Source organism: Notolepis coatsorum, assembly GCF_963971535.1.
Source record: "Notolepis coatsorum genome assembly, chromosome: 20".
In the NCBI taxonomy this organism is placed as follows: domain Eukaryota; kingdom Metazoa; phylum Chordata; class Actinopteri; order Aulopiformes; family Paralepididae; genus Notolepis; species Notolepis coatsorum.
In genome coordinates this window covers 7,214,054-7,233,322 of record NC_140184.1, presented here as the reverse complement: position 1 = coordinate 7,233,322, position 19,269 = coordinate 7,214,054, and the positions used below count along the sequence as shown (strand labels likewise).

At 45.6% G+C, this 19,269-nt stretch overlaps 1 protein-coding gene across 1 annotated transcript in view; it reads right to left on the bottom strand.

Moving 5' to 3' along the window:
* Window positions 1–4,219: 4,219 nt before the first annotated feature.
* The window catches only part of slc6a5 (solute carrier family 6 member 5), a gene marked incomplete at both ends in the record, with an annotated part of 123,122 nt that continues 108,072 nt past the window's right edge, over window positions 4,220–19,269 (bottom strand). The window contains one exon of the mRNA XM_084337643.1: window positions 4,220–4,443. Within this exon, the coding sequence (XP_084193769.1) occupies window positions 4,220–4,443 (224 nt within the window). The remainder of the gene's footprint in view (window positions 4,444–19,269) is intronic.

The window sequence follows — 19,269 nt, the reverse complement described above, 5'->3', positions numbered from 1 at the left end:
ATAGTGCAGTGCAATAAAATAGTTAGTAAAAATAGAATAAAATAATGCAATAGTGCATTGCAATAAAATAGTTATCATCGTATTTTTTCGGGAGGCCGGTAAGGAGTGCATTACAGTAGTCGAGTTGGCTTGAGATAAAGGCATGGATCTGGTTTTCAGCGACCTTTTGATTTATAAATGGCCGTACTTTAGCTATGTTTCTAAGGTGGAAGAATTAAGTTTTTGTCAACTTGTTGATTGTGATTTAAAGCTTAGGTCTGAGTCTATACCATAACACCAAGACTTAACTCACTCAAATACAGTTAGCAGCTGGATAGACCACAGATGGAAATTAGCTTCTGCTAAATCTGGTGCAAACATATTTTCATGTAACAATGATGAATTGTCAAAAAAAAATTTTTTTTTTTTTTTTTTTTTTAATAAATTCTGGGCTTTTCAGAAAACATTCGGGGCTTGAGCCCAAGTAGCCACCCCCTAGCCCCGCCCCTGGTACCGACGCAAGTGGTGGCTGCTGTATCAGCCAATGGAACTATTGTATCTCAAACCCTGCCCTCTTTTCTGATCCTCCAATCAAAAAAAGAGGGCGGGTTTGAGATATGTCAATCAGCCCAAACTCTAATGTGCAGAACTTGGAAGTTCATTCTATGGTCAGTTATATTAAGATAGATACGACGAATGTCTGTGCCATATAATGACAATACATTTGAATCTAATCTAATCTAATATTCTTTCTAGCAGGGGCGTAATTATGGGGGGGGACACAGGGGACATGTCCCCTGCATGTTTTCAGAAGGCAGTTATTGTCCCCCGCACATTTTTACCGTCCAAAAACAATGTTACATGATAATAAACGGTGACGCGACGCGGCACTGCAGATTTACAATACTCTTGGAATTCATTGCCAGATCCTCAAAGTCATAGGGGCGCTGTCTCGATAATGCAGTGTTATTAAAGCAGCGTGTAGCCGACGCATGAACCAGTTGGGATTCGAATAGACGCGGCCTGGAAGCGTCAACGCGGAACTGGAAATCCGTTGGTAAAGAAATAGCGGCCTGGAATCGTTTTTGGGACGTTCTCAATTCGCAGTAAAGGAATATATCTGCGGTTTCCCTGGCGGATGGCGAACAAGCCAGCCGGACTATGACATCATACTTAACTTAAACTTGAACACGGAGGCAGTTACAAGAACTATCCGAGCCGCCGGGAGGGTGGTCGAATACCTTTTGCATGTCAGCGTCTATGCGATGTATGCAGGGAACGAATTGCAGAGGGAAGTGGAGAGCTGCCTGTCGCCCATTCTAACGCAGGAGTCCTGGACCCTTGACTCGAGCAGATAAGCAGGTAAGGTAAGCGATTTGGAAGTGTGCGGCTGTTGTCCGAATACTAGTGAATATTGAAAAATACAGGCACGACATTAAGAGACGTCCCCGTCGTAGCGTTCTTGCATTCAACGAGAGTGGACATTTGACAAGGACATGTTTCAAAGTTGGGATTTTGGAGGATCCGAAACAATGGGCAGGGCTCAAGGACGCGGGAACTACAGGTGCGGCGGGTGCTCCAGCACCCCCTGCTGGCGGGGAGTGTAACTGCAGCATCAGAAGATTTACTAAAAAAAATAATACAAAACTTTTATTTTTTTAGTTAGCATTTGAGTGTAAGCAGTCTAAAACATGGTTGTTTTTAAAAAATTGTTAAAATCCACTATTTAATGATATTTTCTGTGTATCTGATCTGAGTCTGATCTGAGTCTGACGTGACGCACAATTGCAGCGCGGGCACAGACAGTCACACACACATCGGCGACGCCTACTACATGACATGGATTTCGGCGCGAAGCCGCGAACGATGAGGACTTGAGGTTGAATAAACAGTAGTGTGTTTACTTGTGTCTCAGTCTCAGAAAAGAAATGTGTCAAAAATGAATATCTGATTTCTTTAATAATGAGCCCAAAGCCAAAGGCAAAAAAAGAAATACACTCGACGGAGTTTATTTCCACCACTCCTGAACGCAAGACCACCTTTGTTCTACCGTCTTCGGAATAGGTAATGTGTGTTTATTATCGTCTTCGGAATAGGTAATGTGTGTTTATTATCGCTCCTGCGGCCTGCCCAGTGCGCTGTGCTCACTTGGTTAATGTTTCAGCACCACGGACAGCGATTGTTGTTGTGACAAAACTGCTGCATTTCGTGTGTGAACTGTCCATGTTGGTGTTCAAGCTTGTCTGTTGTAGTGTAAAATATTGATCTTTCAAATTAATGGAAAATCACGAATGATGCGCTTCGCGCATGCATTTAATATGACGGTATTATTATTATTTATCTCTGACTCGACCGCACCCAGCACCCCCAAGTCAGAATCACTTCCCGCATGCCTGGCAGGGCTGCATTATGGTGAGTTGTGTTTTAATAATAATAATACATTCGATATATAATACACCTGCCGAGGTGCTACAAATCAAATGCCCACCCTACTGATCTGTTTATATGTTATAATAATAATAATAATACATTCGATTTCTAATACACCCGCCGAGGTGCCGGAAATCAAATGACCACCCTACTGATCTGTTCATGTGTTATAATAATAATAATACATTTGATTTATAATGCGAGCACCTGCATTACAATCAAATTACTGATCTGATGTGTTATGCACCCGAGTCTCGAGAGGCACTTTATAATAGAAAAAAGACAGTGCAAACATGTATATGTCGCTTACAGTTTATTATGCCTATGCAGCTCGTTTATTTTTGACTCCTCGCAGGGAGGAGTCGGACTGTCGGAGGATACTGTGATCGCAGACGTTACTGTAGCCTGTAGTAGGTAGGCCTTGTGTATGTATGTATGTATGTATGTATGTATGTATGTATGTATGTATGTATGTATGTATGTATGTATGTATGTATGTATGTATGTATGTATGTATGTATGTATGTATGTATGTATGTATGTATGTATGTATGTGACAAATAAACCTCTTGAATCCTGTCATATATTCAATCAGTTTCAGAACACATAATAGACAACTCACTTGTTGATGTTGTGGTCCGGCCATCTGGACGGTCTGGGCTTCCACAGCACATTCCATGATAAAAAAAAGTATCCATTTAGTTAGATAGATGATAGATCATCATCCAACACTGTCTACAGCAGGGGTCAGCAACCTTTTTGACATGGAGTGCCTGTTTGAAATATAGTTGTAACTAGTGTGCCTCAACAATATTCCATGCATCGTAATTTTTTTTCTCATAATCAGGTATTTTTAATGATAATTTTTACATTATTACATCATTATTGTTATTGTTATTATTAACAATATTATTATGATGGTTTTATCAACCCTAAATCTGAGTTGGGGGGGGGGGAATGCAATGCAGACAAACAGCTGCATACAGTGCGACCATTTCACTCACATTTGCCCATACATCTTTGGACACATCACACACCATCGGTGTGTGTACTGTACGTGTGCTGTCATAGCTCCACCTACAGGCCTAATGGAGAACACCAGGAGAACACCAGGATGTGAATGGAGGGTGAATGTGAGGTATATCGTGTAAATAAGTTTTGATTGATCGCAAGACTACACTGTAAAAAAAATAATAATAATAAGTTACCAGAACTTAAAAATATTGAGTTCAGTTACTGTGCATTAAGGTTTTCAGTTTTCAATCCATAATAAGTTAACAGAAAAAGAAGTACACAACCACATTATTTCAACCTAATAAAACTATATTTATTGTCATTGTTTTAAGAACACAAGTTGACTTGGTAATACTCACATTTTGAGTAAAAAAAAATGGCTTTTAACATGTGCAATGTTCAATGTTTCAAATAGAAAAATAAATAATAAAAATTGTTGATTAATCCCACTGGTCACAATGGTGACCGTAATAATGTTTTTGTTATAAGGCTCTGCAAATGTTACTGAATGATGTAGCAATGTATTTCCAGCTAAATTGAAATAATAAACAAATAAAGGGTCTCAATTAAATATGTGGTAGTAAAAAGAACCTGTGGGAGGATTCCAACAAGATAAATGCGACAACAGTGCAAAATATTTCACTATAATATTTTAGAGCAAAAAAAAAAAAAAAAATTATATTTTTTATTTTTATTTTTTTTACTGCTGCCCCCTGTGCCTATGCAAATGCCCCCGCGTGCCTACGCAGGCACGCGTGCCTAGGGTTGCCTACCCCCAGTATCTCGTGATTATCTCTCAGACTCCAGCCGGCAGCAGCACCAGCCCCTCCTCCTCCTCCAACCCTGCCGGGGCTGCCCCTCCCTGCCGCTGGCGGGAGAGTCTGAGAGGACTCGGAGGAGGTGGTGGTGGTGGGGTGGTTCTCTTCAGCTTCAGCATCTTCATCTTCATCTTCTTCTTCTGTCGAGCTGTTACCCAAATTACCCCCATCTCCAGCTTCTTCTCTCGGCCTATCCTGTGTTCTGATACGACGCAGGCGCCGGCACGGTCACCGGGCGTTGTCAGAGACATAGTAGTCCCCACCGCAGCAGCACCAGCAGCAGGTGTAACGGCGTCGCCTGTAGATGATCCCGCCTCCTGCTGCTCTGTCAAGTCGATTGACTGCTTCACTTTCTTCGTGAAACCAAAATTGGTTAGGCTTACTTGTTGCATTTTTCGTTTAGACATTATCCATTCCTGAGTGACCTTATTTACCTGTCAAAACTATCACTGTCAACAAGTCACAGGTTACAACGTGGGTCAAGTTTGATTTGTGCCGTGCGTGCAGGCTGCAGCGCCGCCGCGCTCCGAATGGTAATTGCAAGAATAGCATGCATGTTGCCATATTACGTGTGTGAATTAGTGCGCAAATCATTAATCATACATCCAAAATAGCATACGTTTATTATTATGATGATACAGAAAATTACAGAAAAATGAGAAATGCATGGCAAAAGTAGCATTTATTTTCAGTAATTTAGAGACCCCCCAAAAATTCACAAATCATGTTTTCAGGGGAGCTGATGTCTGATCTAAGGGAGCCATGGCTGCCCCAGCTCCCCCGTGGATCGCACCCTGGCCATGAGTCTCCCTGACGAGTTTAAAATAATAAATGTGAGAAGCATATAGGTTAGAAGAAATGTGAACATCCCTGTTCACTCACGTGCCATTTTGAGGTAGCGTCTGTGGGAGGAGCTCTATAGTAAAAATGGTAAATGGTGCATTTATAGAGGGCTTTTATCCAAAGCGCTTTACTATTTGTTCCTCACATTTGACCCATTCACTCACACACCGACGGTGGAGGCGACCATGCAAGGTGCCGACCTGCTCATCGGGAGCAATTAGGGGTTAAGTGTCTTGCTCAAAGACACTTCGCCACGCTGCCCGGGAGGAGCGGGAATCGAACCGGGAACATCCGGATTAGCAGACGACTGCGCTACCTCCCTACTAGCCACTGTCGCCCCATACATTTAACAGCCTACATGAGAGATCTTCCAACGATTCTGAGGTGTATTTTTGTAGACAACTCATATTTGGCTATGCCTGGTCAGTTAAAGGCATGCCTAGCTGCAACAAGGCCCCAGAACCCCAACATTGTCCCTGGGGGAACTTGAGGAATGTCACACTTGTCTTAAAAAGATGGATGTTATAGTCAATAAGTGATCTTTCAACATTTCTTGTAGGTCACTTGAAAAGGTAGTTGCCCAGTATTGGAATAACAAGTTCTTATGGCAGTGACCTTTGAACCGGCGCACCTGTAAATACAGTAAGGCCAGTCGCTGTGTCTATAGGAACAAATAACTCAAGGAGTTGTCTTACATCGTGACGATATCCAAAAAGCATACAAATAGGACCATGTTCTTGTAAGAGTTCAGTTCACTCTCTAGGGACGGTTCCCAGTTTGGCTGTGTTGTGAACTCAATCATGGTCTGCAGAAATGATTAAGATGCCTGTATTCAATAAGGTTTGTTGAAACCGCATCGACGGAGTCCGGACAGGTTTTTTCTAGGGATGTTCGATATTGGCATTTTTACCGATATCCGATATACCGATATTGTCCAACTCTTAATTTCCGATACCGATATCAACTGATATCAACCGATACCGATATATGCAGTGGAATTAACACAACATTATGCATACTTTTGACAATAAATAAAATCAGAATTTGTTCTTACGTACTTGCTTGCCTGGGTAAATAAAGTTTAAATAAATGTAAAAAAAAAAAATATATATATATATATATTTTTTTTTAAACAGATACCGATCATTTCCGATATTACATTTTAATGCCAATATCGGCCGATAATATTGGACATCCCTAGTTTTTTCCTCTTATCTTTTCTTCAAAATAGACTACAAAGCTTCCACATGAGGACACACAGGCTTCCCCCGGTGCATTTCTCCACAGCTTTTGAACGGCCTTCAATACGGCTTCCGGGTGTCACGATGGGGTTAGGTAGAATGCAATAATACAGAAAGGGAAGGAATGGAGGAGGCAGAGGCGAGGAGTGAAGCTTGGAGAATGATGTTTACTGTAGAATCCAGTGCAATACAAGGAAAAATACAGAAACTAAATAACAAACTTCACAATACAAAACAACAAACACTAAGACTTACTAGAGGGAGAACGGTGCGACACGACGTGGAGGAACAGGGGGTAACTGGAGGAATGTCGCCACAACGAAAGGGAGACAGACAGACACCTAAATACCCCGACTAATTACCAATTAAGAACACCTGGCCAACACAGAATCACAAACAACACCTAGACAATAAGCAAAGCACAACTAAACACAACTAAACACAAAAGCAACTCCTAACAACCCAAAACCGTGTATGACATCACACCAGGGAAGGGAAAGACAATGACAGTACACACCATGACATCACATTAATCAAACTATTAATTATAGTTAACACAGTAGTCAGGATGTCCAGTGTACTGGAGCGCACCGATTGTTTGTCACCACTAGAGGGTGGTAGGGCGCCAATGTCAGGCCGAGGGCCAATGTCAGATCGAGGGCATTGCCCAAAGTTAGGTGGAGGGTACTGCCCAGTGTTACCATCCTGCCCAGTCCAGCCAGGACCGGGCCTAGGATCCTGACAGTACCCCCCCCTCAACGGGTGGCTTCCAGACACCCGAAAACAACGTCCATAAGCAGGTGAGGGAGGAAGCCGGAACCCCGGAGAGGACCCAGGGAGAGGACCCGAAGACGAGGGACCAGGAGGCCGAGCGAAAACCCCAGGAGGGGCATAGCAGCCAGGGGGGTAGAAAACGGGCGCAGATGCCCGGAGAGGGGGGGTGGGGACGGGAGCAGAGGCCCGGGGAGGAGGACTGGACCTGGGAACAGAGGTCCGACGAGGGGGGGTGGGGATGGGCACCGAGACCCGGGGAGGGGGGCAGAACCTGAGAACCGAGGCCCGGCGAGGGGGAGTGGGGACGGGCACCGAGGCCCGACGAGGGGGGGTGGGTACAGGTGTAGAAGCCCGGGAAGGGGAGCTGGACCCTGGAGCAGGATCCCGGGCGAGAGACCCTCCAGCCGCCGGACTCGGGGCCGGTTCAGGAGAGCCGGACCGGAGGTGCGGCGGCGACGACCCCTGGAGCAGGATCCCACGCAGACCACGGCGAAGACCACGGCGAAGACCCCGGCGAGGACCCCGGCGAGGACCAGGACGCTGATCACGGCGCAGAGCTGGACCAGACGGGGAGCCAGGATCCGTCGAAGAGCCGGGAGCCGGCACGGCAGCCGGACCAGGTGTAGGGGCCGGGCATGGCGTGGAGACCGGATCGGTCTCGGCGGCGAGGCGTGGTGTAGGATCCAGAGATGAGGAGCCAGGATCCGTCGAGGAGACGGGAGCCGGCACGGCAGCCGGACCAGGTGGAGAGGCCGGGCAGGGCGTGGAGACCGGATCGGTCTCGGCGGCGAGGCGTGGTGTAGGATCCGGGGATGAGGAGCCAGGACCCAGAGCAGAGGCTGGACTGGGCGTGGAAGCTGGACCAGCTGTGGAGGCCTTACTAGCCATAATAGCCTCGGGGGCTAGGCTAACTGTGGGCCCTGGACTCACTGTGGGAACTGTGCTAGCTGAGAATGCCTGGCTAGCTGCTGAGGCTAAGCTAACAGTCGGGGAGAGCCTAGCAGCTCCTGTCCTAATAGCCCTCCTAGACCTGCTAGCTGCAGAGACCTGACTAGCTTGGGACATCTGGTCCGTCTCAGCTACCAGGCTCACCCTGAACCTGGAGCCTAGGTTGGCAGTGGGCGTCTGGTTAGCTACTGTAGCGGGGCTAACAGGCGGAGCTAGGTTAGCTGGGAGTGGCTGGTTAGCTATTGACACGAAGCTAACGGGCGGAGCTAGGTTAGCTGGGAGTGGCTGGTTAGCTATTGACACGAAGCTAACGGGCGGAGCTAGGTTAGCTGGGAGTGGCTGGTTAGCTATTGACACGAAGCTAACGGGCGGAGCTAGGTTAGCTGGGAGTGGCTGGTTAGCTATTGACACGAAGCTAACGGGCGGATCTAGGTTAGCTGGGGATGCCTGGCTAGCTTGGGACATCTGGTCCGTCTCCGGTACTAGGCTCACCCTGAACCTGGAGCCTAGTCTGGCAGTGGAGACTGTGCTAGCTGGAGACATCTGGTCTGTCTCAGATACTAGGCTCACCCTGAACCTGGAGCCTAGTCTGGCAGTGGAGACTGTGCTAGCTTGAAACGGCCGGTTAGCTATTGAAACGAAGCTAACGGGCGGAGCTAGGTTAGCTGGGAGTGGCTGGTTAGCTCTTGACACTAAGCTAACCGGCGGAGCTATGTTAGCTGTGGACGTCTGGTTAGCTGTATGAGCGGAGCTAACGGGTAGAGCTGTACCAACTGGGGACGTCTGGCCATCTATAGTGGCGGAGCTAACAGGCGGAGCTGTGCTAACTGGAGACGACCGGTTAGCTATTGGCACGAAGCTAACCGGCGGAGCTAGGTTAGCTGGGAGTGGCTGGTTAGCTCTTGACACTAAGCTAACCGGCGGAGCTATGTTAGCTGTGGACGTCTGGTTAGCTGTATGAGCGGAGCTAACGGGTAGAGCTGTACCAACTGGGGACGTCTGGCCATCTATAGTGGCGGAGCTAACAGGCGGAGCTGTGCTAACTGGAGACGACCGGTTAGCTATTGGCACGAAGCTAACCGGCGGAGCTAGGTTAGCTGTGGACGTCCGACCGGCGATGGACATCCGAGCAATCTCAGCGGCTGTGGGAGGATCTAGGCTGACCGTAAGCCTGAGAACAGTCGGCAGACTAGCTACCCCAGCCTTCGGCTTATGCTTCTCCATGAGGACAGCAACATGTTCAGCCATCTCCCACATCGCCGTCTGCAGTGTCGGATTCTCAGTGGCGACCTGGTCGATCTTCCGGAGTAGGAACCCCCATTTGGCCAGTGAGTAACTCTTCATGTCACCGGCCATCAGGGCCAGGACAACGGTGATGGTATCGCTCGCCCTTCCTGCTGCATTCGTTAATGTTGGTGGCGACATTCTGTCACGATGGGGTTAGGTAGAATGCAATAATACAGAAAGGGAAGGAATGGAGGAGGCAGAGGCGAGGAGTGAAGCTTGGAGAATGATGTTTACTGTAGAATCCAGTGCAATACAAGGAAAAATACAGAAACTAAATAACAAACTTCACAATACAAAACAACAAACACTAAGACTTACTAGAGGGAGAACGGTGCGACACGACGTGGAGGAACAGGGGGTAACTGGAGGAATGTCGCCACAACGAAAGGGAGACAGACAGACACCTAAATACCCCGACTAATTACCAATTAAGAACACCTGGCCAACACAGAATCACAAACAACACCTAGACAATAAGCAAAGCACAACTAAACACAACTAAACACAAAAGCAACTCCTAACAACCCAAAACCGTGTATGACATCACACCAGGGAAGGGAAAGACAATGACAGTACACACCATGACATCACATTAATCAAACTATTAATTATAGTTAACACAGTAGTCAGGATGTCCAGTGTACTGGAGCGCACCGATTGTTTGTCACCACTAGAGGGTGGTAGGGCGCCAATGTCAGGCCGAGGGCCAATGTCAGATCGAGGGCATTGCCCAAAGTTAGGTGGAGGGTACTGCCCAGTGTTACCATCCTGCCCAGTCCAGCCAGGACCAGGCCTAGGATCCTGACACCGGGTCACCGAGGGATTGAGGAGGAAGGATGGAGGGAGGAAGGGAGGCTTTTTTAAACCTTTGGAATTGATGTGACAGAATTCACCATAGAATTATACAATCTTGAGCCATATTTGATTACGGGTCATCTATTCTAATAAACACACATAAAGAGTTGTGGGTGAGGCCGAAAGGTGTGACTTGGAGACAGATGGATGTGTGGGGGATGTGGGACCTGTGTTTATCAAGGAGGTATCAAGAGACTAGAGAGGTACAGAGATAACAGCTGTGGTCAGAGACTAGAGAGGTACAGAGATAACAGCTGTGGTCAGAGACTAGAGAGGTACAGAGATAACAGCTGTGGTCAGAGACTAGAGAGGTACAGAGATAACAGCTGTGGTCAGAGACTAGAGAGGTACAGAGATACCAGCTGTGGTCAGAGACTAGAGAGGTACAGAGATAACAGCTGTGGTCAGAGACTAGAGAGGTACAGAGATAACAGCTGTGGTCAGAGACTAGAGAGGTACAGAGATACCAGCTGTGGTCAAAGACTAGAGAGGTACAGAGATAACAGCTGTGGTCAGAGACTAGAGAGGTACAGAGATAACAGATGTGGTCAGAGACTAGAGAGGTACAGAGATACCAGCTGTGGTCAGAGACTAGAGAGGTACAGAGATACCAGCTGTGGTCAGAGACTAGAGAGGTACAGAGATAACAGCTGTGGTCAGAGACTAGAGAAGTACAGAGATACCAGCTGTGGTCAGAGACTAGAGAGGTACAGAGATACCAGCTGTGGTCAGAGACTAGAGAGGTACAGGAACACTCTTTACTCGTGTTTTACTTTGTTTCCTCCAGGCTGGACTATTGCAATGCACTCCTCATCGGGATCCCTAGTAAAAGCATTCAAAAACTGCAAACCATCCAGAATGTCGCTGCTAGGATCCTGATGAGGGTGCGCAAATATGATCACATCACCCCCACCCTCAGATCCCTTCACTGGCTCCCCGTGGAACACAGGATCGAGTACAAGGTGTCCCTCCTCACTCACCAGTGCGTACACGGTGGTGCCCCTGCCTACCTCAAGGAACTCCTCACCCCCCAGTCCTCCTCACGCTCCCTCCGCTCCGGCACAGCCTACCTCCTCAAAGCCCCCAGAACTAAGCTGCACACCATGGGCGATCGAGCCTTCTGCTCTGCCGCACCCAGACTGTGGAATGCTCTGTCCAGCTGAGAGCACCACAATCCGTAGAGGCTTTTAAAAGGGGCCTAAAAACATTTCTTTTTAACAAGGCTTTTGCCTGAATTTTTCTTTTACTTTTATTTTTACTTCTATTCATTTTATTATTATTTTATTTTATTTTACTTTTATGTTCTTCCATTTCATTGGTTGTTTTATTCATTTTAATTGTTTTATTCATTTAACTTTTTATCTTTATCTCCTGTAGCACTTTGAGATTCTCACAAATATAAAGTGCGGTACAAATTTAATCTATTATTATAATTATTATTATTACACTATGAGAAAGGCATTTCAATGACATCTTGGTATTGTGCATTATCTAGGTCACACCTCGACCATTTCTATGAGGGCAATGAATCTCACATGCACATAAGATGACAATAGTGAATACTGAGGTGGTCACAGGTTCTTAAACTTAAATTCTGGAGGTTAGACTAACTAGCTAGGGATTAACAGCTGGATGGGGGTTGGGAGACATGGAGGTCTCTGGCCACGACTCTATAGTCAGTCTTAGGGACGTGCAGTAGGAGGCGCAAGACAAACTCATATATAAAAACTAGTGCTGTCAAACGATTAAAATATTTAACTCGATTAATCGCATGATTGTCCATAGTTAACTCGTGATTAATCGCAAATTAATCGCATTTTTATTTTTAAATTTTTTTTACCTTAAACGGATCTTTTTCAAGTTCCAAGTTTTAATACTCTTATCAACATGCGAGTCAACAAATGCTTGCTTTATGCAGCCATTTAACACAAAAGGATGACCCTCATGCATTGCAAATTTGCATCAAATTCAAAACAGTGATGCACAAAATAACTTAAAAGAAAATAATAATTTAAAACAATGAATAAAGTGTGCATGAAATAATAGGGGAAAGAAAACGTTAGGAACTTGTTACATTCACACACACAAGGGCTGATTAATCACACCCATTCACACATCTCTCTCACCCCCCTCTCTCTCTATATCTCACACACACACACACACACACACATAAACACACACACACTTCAGAAACAAACATAGTATCAATGAGAGCATCAATAATACACCTGAGTGAAAAAAAATGTTTAGTTAATCTTGAGTTAAAAAAATGTGTGGCATTAATATAATCGGGAGTTAACGCGTTAATATCGCGATAACTTTGACAGCCTTAATAAAAACCTAAAGCTGGGACAAAACTGCAAAGAAGATTGGAGCAGAGGGTACGGGCCAGGACATATCGGGTGAAACTAACCTCTCTTGTTGTGTTGCTTGTTCTGCGTTTGTCAAGCAGCTTTGGCTGCTTAATAGTGAATCAGGTGTCAATTAATTCGGTCTCTCCAATACAATAATTCTCTTGTCATCAGATTTACCACTATGTGTCAATAATCATTCATTTGAAATGATTAAAATGGAATATGATCATTGAAAGAAGTAGTTTGTGTGATCTATTATTCTATTTCATACGCAACAGGAATGGACCTCGGGTGTGGAGAAGGCCGCGGTTTATATCTTGCATCGAATGACATAGTGCATCACTATGCCTGTTCATGAAAGAATGCATATAGTCCACTGCAGCCGCTCGACGCCGGTGAGCGAGGAAGTCGCGGGAGGATTGGAGAGACATCTCTCGTGACCCGCTCCGCTCGGTTTAAGATCAAGCAAATTACTGTCCTCTGCAGCACATTTCATCCCCGATGCCGGGCCGGTGGAAATGCAACGCCAATTAGGCTGGTAATCTGACATTTTGCGCTCTGCGCGCCGAAAGCCCAGGTGGCATCGAGTGCTCAATTTGGGGAGGAAAGAAAACAAACAAAAACTAAAATGAAGGCAAATGGAGCCTGAGTATTATACTGATGCAGACCTCTGTCAACACAAGGCGGGAAATGAAGAAAGATGATGAGAGCACTGACGATAACAATAGCCGCGTCCCAGCTGACAAAGCAAGTATGTTATGTTGTGTGATTCAGGTCGATGACTCAGAGGGTGAAACCAGCGACACAATGGAGGCCTTGGTTTCTTGCTTTTTGTTCAAGCACTGCACTGGGAATTTGGTTTTCAGTATTAATTCAGCAGTTTTTCTGAACTTTCTCTCCTCTGTGAAAAGAAGACAAACGAGGATGCCGTGTTCAGACGGAGGGGAATGCCGGGGTAAGCATTGTAGAAAAAGACAATCGCAGGCAATCCCTTGTTATGTTTGATTAATTCACAATTGGACAAATGAGGGCTGCGCAAAAATGTGTTCTAATGGAGTTCCAATTAACCTGTATAACAACTACAGACTCCATTTAGAGGTTTTGGCGGTGGACCAAGAATGGCTTTGAAAGTAGAACTTATCCACTTTTTCTCCCCATTTTTCTATTTTTCTCCCATCCCAATTTCGTATTTCCAATTCTTCCCTCCCCTGTCTTGAACGTTGCTAGACTATGCCTCCCACTGGTTGGCTGTAGTGAGGATAGAAGCCTTGCATCACGTGTCCCCTCCGGTACACGAGGAGGCAGCCTGTCGCATCTTTTCACCGCAGTAGCTCGAACTCTCAGTGACGAGGAATAACGCGTGGGAGGCTCACGCTGCCCCCGATACTTCCTGTTTCCGCCGCACCGGCGTCACCCAACCGACCTGTAGGAGTCGCTGTCCACAATGTCCAATCCCCACCCACCGGCTTTCCCACCCTCTAACACTGTCAATTGTGTTAGTATGACGGCCGGCCAAGCCGGTAGCAACGCCGAGAGCTGGGCTCGATACCAGCATCTCCTGCGTTAGTGGTGAGCGCCTTGCCCACTGCGCCACTCAGCCGCCCACAAAAGTGGAACTTTTCAAAAGCAAGGATGGAAAACCTGAGCAGGCATCATGTACTGTAATAAATACATTACTGATTAGTTGTACAATTGAAGACAAGCCAACGTCTTAAGATAATCCTTATTCGGCGGCCAGGTAGCACAGCGGACTAAGCGTCTGTCTACCACTGCAGAGACACTGGTATCGAATCCGGCTGTCAGCGGTGCCTCCGGCTTGGCCGGCCGGCATACTGACACAATTGGCGGTGTCAGCGGGAGGGAAGCCGGTGGGTGGTGATCTGGTCGTTGTAAGCAGCGACTCCTACAGGTCGGTCAGGGCGCCTGCACAGCGAGGGAGGGAAATGGTGAAGGTAGTGTGACCTCCCACGCGTTACACTTCACCAATGAGAGTCCTCGCTGTCAGGTGAAAAGAGGCTGCTGGCTGTCTCCTATGTATCGCAGGAAGCATGTGATAGACTTCAGGACACCCTAGACCGACCAGTGGGGGGCACATGCGTGCAACAACCAGGAAGGGGAGGGGGGAATTGGCATAACGACTAAATTGGAATGGGAGGAAAATACAGAAAAAACAGGAGGAGAAAAAGTGGATAAAAAAATTAAGATAATCTTTTTCCTTTTTCCTTATTACCGTGGCCTGTAGAATCCAGTGTGGCTGCTTTTCCGTGGAATAGTTTAGCTTACTTTTTAGCCTCCCTAATGTCCATAGGTAGGGAGTTCCATAGCTTTGGTGCATAATTCCCGAAGGCTGTGTCCCCGATTTTCTTTTGGCTGTGGTTGGGAACCTTCACTAAACCAGTAGTAGATGCTCGTAATGTTCAAAACTTAAAAACTTTTAATAGATTATTTATAGATCCGTGCCTATAATGTCAACACCTAAATACATTTCCTGACTTATTATAAGTTATTTTCATAAATATTTCCATAGTATAGCATGTCACATGACATCATTGTGTACAGATTCCGGGTGAAACAAACTTTTATGGGGAAGCATACGTTGTGACAACCATCTGAGGGGAAAAAACTAACAACACTACAAATCACAGTGTGAGGAATTGTTCCACAGGTCACTCTTGGTAAAACTGAGTTTAGAATTATAGACAGATTCAGGGCTCATGGCCAGACATGGCAGCAGAGTAGGGGGGAGGGGGAGGGGGAGGGGTAATGGCTGGTTGTGGGTCAAACTAATCAGACCCGGGAGCAGGTGTGGCTGTGCACACCTGTTGCACATCGAGGTAATCAGCGTGTGCAGGTTAAATCGACCATCCTCACACACACACACACACACACACACACACTGAGGAGAGCTTCACCTGTCATGACGACGTGCCATCTGCTCCGGCTTGTACCATCTTGCCACTTAGGTGGCCTCTGGCAGGGTCACCCGCTACAGGGGGGGGGGGCATGAATATAACATACATTGTACTAGTAGTCTCTGTTGCCATAGCAACACCTTACTGTGCAGTAAAAAAAAAAAAAAAAGAGGAAACAAAACATATGGATATATCCCAGAGGCGAGAATGCAACGAATAAGAGACGGAACATTATAAACAAAATGATGCAAGAAAAGGAAATGAAGATCTCCTCCTGAAGCAGAGCCAGCACCTTGAATTATGCCAGTACCATCACACTGACCGCCCTCCAGTACCATCACACTGACCGCCCTCCAGTACCATCACACTGACCGCCCTCCAGTACCATCACACTGACCGCCCTCCAGTACCATCACACTGACCGCCCTCCAGTACCATCACACTGACCGCCCTCCAGTACCATCACACTGACCGCCCTCCAGTACCATCACACTGACCGCCCTCCAGTACCATCACACTGACCGCCCTCCAGTACCATCACACTGACCGCCCTCCAGTACCATCACACTGACCGCCCTCCAGTACCATCACACTGACCGCCCTCCAGTACCATCACACTGACCGCCCTCCAGTACCATCACACTGACCGCCCTCCAGTACCATCACACTGACCGCCCTCCAGTACCATCACACTGACCGCCCTCCAGTACCATCACACTGACCGCCCTCTAGAAGAAAAACACTCCCAGGACAACGACGCGTGTTTCCTTTACAGCCCGGTATCTCATGAATAAAATAATAAGATCCCGGCCGGAACGTAGAGTATTATCTTTCTCAGAGATCGGAAGAGGGGACGCTACTCTGCTCACCGTCACAACCTCAGATACATCGGTAGTCGCTGACTATTAATTATGTCAATTATAGATTGGGACGTTGTCTATGACGGAGGAGTCCCACAAAACCGCCGGCATTTACGAGAAAATCGATATAAAAAAAAATGTACCTGCATGCTTTCCCCTTCTAAGGTGGTGGGAAAATACATTTTGCTCTGGTGCTTTGCATAATGTCATCTCGTACACCGTATGAAACTGCTTTCCATTATTCTTACCACAGGGCCACTCGTGTAGAGGCTGTCCCCGAAGCCTGTTTTTTGGATTCGAACTTCGTCAGGGTTTTTCGAACGGACGTTCGAACCTTCGTAAAAAAAATAAAAACTAAAACTAATTAAAAAAATAAAGTTTTATATTTCTTTTTATAAAAAAAAATTTAAATGATATCCTCAAACTAAATCCTCAATTTGAATAAAGTGATTAATCTGATTAAATTAGTCTTTTTTCTTTTATTAAATCAACTTTCCAGCCCCAGACCCAGCCCAGGGAGAAGCCCCAGCCAACTAAATCAACTTTCTAATGAATATAACTCATCCGTTTCGTCTACTATAATATTAGTGTAGCCTAATCTTTATCTGCAACTGTGAAGATAAATTGGTTTAAACAGAATTAATACAAACATTTTAAATAAAATAAAAAGATTTAAATAAAAATGTAATAAAATGTATTAAAAATACAAAATTAGAATGTTGATTTAGAATTTGAATGCCAACGTAACGAACGAAGGTCGTTTGGGCTCAGCCCTAGACGGGTATCGGGTACCTCCTCTCGTCTCCATGATGTGGAGCGGCACCGAGGAGGACAGAGCAGGGACCCTCTGCCACAGAGAGTGTAGAACTACTTTCCAAAATAATAGATTGTCCAAACGTCGGGTTCCAATACGATGTCCTTTATACAGAAACATTCTGCACACGTTACATTATAGTTCTTGTCATCAGTTAATTAGCAAAAACGCTCGCTCCAGTCGGCAACTTAATCACTCTAAATGGACACAGCTGGTTACTAGGTTACTAGGCGCAAGGCATTCTGGGACTTGTATTTCTACCAACTAATGTGGCGACTAATGTAAATAATAGGATCTCTTGGCTTTAATAAACAAACACTCTTCCAACCTGGCTTTCAAATGTAAACAATAATCGATATTATTAACATATATGAAATATAACTCATTATTACATGGCGTTTTAACATTCGCCGAAATGCTTGATTGTGATTGGTCAACAGCGCTCTGTTGCCCATAGCAGCGGTCAATTATTTCTCGATAATTCACCGCTGCTATGGGCAACGCGCAATAATGACCGCTGTTAGGGACAACAGAGCGCTATTGACCAATCACAATCAAGCATTTTGATCGCAGTCACGAAAGCGAAACTCAGCATATGCACAGCTGCACTACATCAGGTGCAATCAAGTCCACACACCTGCCGTCTGCCGATGACAGAGGAGCAACAGAACAACTGCGTCTGCATTTGATCTCGTCTTGTCGATGGTGTAAAATGAATTACGTATATTGTTAGTAAGTTAGCCCTGTAATAAGCGGGATAATGTATAGCTATACTCGGTCATTGTCGCAAAATAATTGACCTTCACTGCGTTTAGAACACCTTGGCTGTGCCTCTGTGTTCCAGAAGGCAGTGTCGGTCAATTATTTTGCGACAATGACCTCGTAGCTATACATTATCCCTTACTTAATCATGTAACCTGGCCTATTAAGTTACAACAGAGAGCTCCACCAGGCCTCATCCCTCTCTGATCACCAGGGGGCCCTCCCTGCACGGGGCTGCAGGGGGTGGGTTGGACCCTCCTGAGCACGGCTATGGAAGGCTCCGGTAATGACACACTCCATCACACCGCCGGCAGCAGCAGCAACAGTGGATGAGGCATCACAATGGAGGCTATACGGAACCAGGTCTTACAAAAAGACAGTGAGACAAACATGGTACCAACGTAACTATGCCCCCAGAGATAGACACACACAAAGACGGCAAGCCTTAGATTCTTTTTTTATTTGATTGGATTTATTGACAAAAACATATAACAAAATTGACCGATCAACATGTGTATGTGCATTGTCAGGGATAGAAAGAAAAGTCCAAGACTTTTTTTCCATCGTCCCTGTTGTTTCCAAGTTCTAGTGGCGCATTTGCGTCTGTTTGAAGTGCATTGATCATTCTTAGTGAATAGTCTAAAGTGCATTAATAGTAGTAATCATGTTTCATAAAAAGAAATGCATTAATCATGGTTCATTGTTGCATTAAAAGTAATAATTATTTTTTTATTAAAAGTGCATAGAGACAATAATCATGGTTCAACAGAGGTTCAGCACATATACAGTCGCACAAACATTACAGTGGCAGGTTACTAAATAGCCTCTCCCTTATCCTGGATTTGAACACTGCAGCACTCTCAGTTTCCTTAATATTGAGTGGTAGTTTGTTCCACTCCACTGCACCTCTATATCTAAATGAAAACGCACCTGTCTTCCTGCTGTGCTTACAGGGGACTACATTTCACAAGCTTCCTCTTGTGTTGTGTGTGAGAACTGTACATGCAGGGGTGCTGGTCTTATGGTTGGGAAATCCTGCTTTGTCCCTCCCTGCTTAAATGACAGAACACGCAGAAATCCCCACCACCACGTCACAACTTGTCGTAATTTAGCCCTTCATTCAACCCAAATGTAAATTCTGATGTAACTGTAGGAAGACTTTCCCAGAAACGTTGAGGATGCTGTTTACAGATTTTTCGGATGCATTACAAATCCTCATCGTATCTCAATACTGCAAACTAGAAGAATGCACTCCATACTTTGCCATTACCTGCATTACAGTGAGTCTGATTCAAGATTCAAGAGATTTATTAGTCACATACATACACGAGACATGTAGTGAAATGAAGGTGGCCATGCCCGCCTTGATTGTGCAAAA